The sequence below is a fragment of the Anopheles aquasalis genome, chromosome 2 (genome assembly GCF_943734665.1).
Source record: "Anopheles aquasalis chromosome 2, idAnoAquaMG_Q_19, whole genome shotgun sequence".
Classification (NCBI taxonomy): Eukaryota; Metazoa; Arthropoda; class Insecta; order Diptera; family Culicidae; genus Anopheles; species Anopheles aquasalis.
The window spans coordinates 30947501-30950000 of record NC_064877.1 but is presented as its reverse complement, the minus strand read 5'-3'; the positions used below and the strand labels follow the sequence as shown (position 1 = coordinate 30950000).

The following is a 2500-nucleotide window of genomic DNA, read 5'->3' as shown; positions in this document are numbered from 1 at the left end:
GCGTACGCAACCTTGGCGATCGGGGCGGCGGCATAAGCGACCGGGGCGGCAGCCTGATAGGTCACTGCTGGCGAAGCAATGAGTCCAGCCTGGGCGACGGCCACGACAGCGGCGAAAGTCAGGAACTGTAGGTAACATCGGAATCGAATTGTTTTTGTCATTCTGCCCCGCTATTGCACCTTTCCACGTGAAGCTCTTACCTTGAAGGCCATTTTGGGATATTTGTTGGAGAGGAGTTGCTGTTCACAGTACCAAGGATTCAATCGAACTGTGATGTGATCGGCACCGCTGCACCAATTTATACGAAGTGCCAGTCCACCCGAAAGGCAGTGGCAGTGGCCAAAGACAAGTTTTCCGGTTTCTTCCCCGCACTCGCTGCCAAACCGACGCTGCCGAGCTTGAACTTGGGTTCGTTGCCTTCACTTTTGAAAAAAAAGGCGTTACTAAAAGGTCACATTCGTGCGTTCTAGCTCGAATTGTTCGTCCAACAGTTTAAGGTCTTTACGATCGGCGGCCGCTGGCTGCCTTACCTGGCTGGTCCCGGTAGCGTCGTTCCGCTTCTGATTGACTTAATTTAATTATGTTGGTTTGTTATTTCAAGTCGATACACATATTGAAATCCTTTAAAATACCACGCATAGAGGGGTATGTTATACATTACTTTAAACATGAAGTTAGTTCCATTAAGTAGGAAAAAAAAAACTCCAGATATCCAGCTAGCCGGTACTGTTGATACCGGATCCAGTGCTCTCGTTAGTACTGCCCCACATCAACCCAGGCAACGAGTTCTGCTTTGTCCACGTTCGCACGTTCTTGTGACGGTACACTTTCATTTTCGTTCTTAGCTGAGCTTGACCTTGATATTATGCAACGGGATGGGCATCGCAGCGAAGTCGACTCCGGAAACAGGATGGCCATGCTTGGACCACGCGACGAAGCAAACTACTTCAGATGCCCGGATATGAATAAAGACGTATTTTTAGAAAGGGATCTCTGGTTGGCATTTAGGTGTTGGCATTATCAAGAAGTTTCGACTCACAAATTGTAACTTAATGTTCGTGCGCAAGTAAAATAAGTTTCCACGAGTTGAACGATTTTTTCAAACAACTCCCAATCTGTTTGATTGATCACGAGCGATCGCTTCCTTCCGAATATGTGACAGACGTGTGTGCCCGTCTGTGTCACTTGATGTGTGTGTTCCTTTCACTGCGCCCTTGAGGCCATGAGGTCCGGACTGAAGCATTAGAGCCCCAGCATCCCTCGCAGCACCTTGACCGAGGCCCTGAAAGACTCCCAAATCAACACGACACGGCAACGGAGGTTGATGGGTTTGAACGAATTTACTTCCTTTTTCGCATAGCAGTAAGACCGCGGAGCAGCAGCAGCAGCACCGCTTAGGGAGGCCTCCTTTCGATTAGCTACGACAGGGGACGACGTACGCGAGCGCTGATTAACCTGCGACAGGTAAGGGTGAACACCATGGGCCCAACATGTGAACATTGGGATCCGGATGGAATTTGCAGACGCCCAGTAGATCGTGCCGGTGTACCGCAGCATCGAAACCGGTTCCAGCAGCAACAGCAGCAGCACAGGCAACACAACCTTCCCCGGGGCAAGTCTACCATGCGTACCACCAGCCGCTTTTGGGTTACGGCGATTGACAACGGGCTGACGCACGGTCAAGGGAATTACGGATCATGGGACCATATTTTCGGTTCGCCACCATCTGAGCATCTGACCTGATTCGGCTATGAGCTGGCAAGACACAATGGCAATGGCACGCCGCGTGAACTCTAGAAGCGGCAGCGTTTGCCTTCGGTTCTAATCTGAGACGTTAACGTGCCCTTACGTCTTGCGAACATTTTGAAGAGGTATTTGAACTCGCTCGAGGTTGTAACGTAACGATGTGGAATGTGTGCTGTCTATCTAACAATCTTAGCTTCCACATTTCCCTTTAGCTGAACCACTTTTTTATCGCCACGAAATGTTGCTAGAATGTAACACAGAACATTAAAGTTGAGGCAGAGCTCAAGCGAGCCAGCGTGAAGCCTGCTTCACGTAGAAAGCCATGGACCTGATGGACTGTCAATGAAAACGGCGTCCTGCCATCTCAATGAAAGAAGCAGCAGAGAGAGAGAGAGAGAGAGAGAGAGAGAGAGAGCTGCAAATTCGCTGGCAATTGCATCATTTCAACGCAATCAACGTACAATCATCAAAAACGAATTTAACGACGTTGAGAAATATGAGCCTGATAAGCCCGGTTGTTGGGTCGCGTTGTAACATGCAATGAATCTAACGAGCAGCTTCACCACGGGGCACTACAAGCATAGCGGCTCATTAGAGATGACTCTTCACTCATAGCGGCAAATAACGAGCAAGGATCAAATTAGTGCCACAGCGCGCAACCGTGTGCAATAAATTCGTATGCATAACAAACGATTTTTTTTCTTCTCTCCAGCATTCCGGTACCGGAAGTACCGGTGGGCAGTGCCACCGCCCG

The 2500-nt window shown here is 49.4% G+C and overlaps 2 protein-coding genes across 7 annotated transcripts in view; both read right to left on the bottom strand.

Moving 5' to 3' along the window:
• LOC126569767 (cuticle protein-like) overlaps positions 1–670 on the bottom strand; it is a 1332-nt gene extending 662 nt beyond the window's left edge. Inside the window, exons 1-2 of the mRNA XM_050227096.1 lie at positions 662–670; positions 1–125 (exon numbers count right to left, since the gene is read on the bottom strand). The exon at positions 1–125 is cut by the window's left edge and continues 662 nt beyond it. Of these exons, the coding sequence (XP_050083053.1) occupies positions 1–125; positions 662–670 (134 nt within the window). The remainder of the gene's footprint in view (positions 126–661) is intronic.
• LOC126569763 (papilin) overlaps positions 1–2500 on the bottom strand; it is a 58891-nt gene that overhangs the window by 35765 nt on the left and 20626 nt on the right. The window lies entirely within an intron of this gene.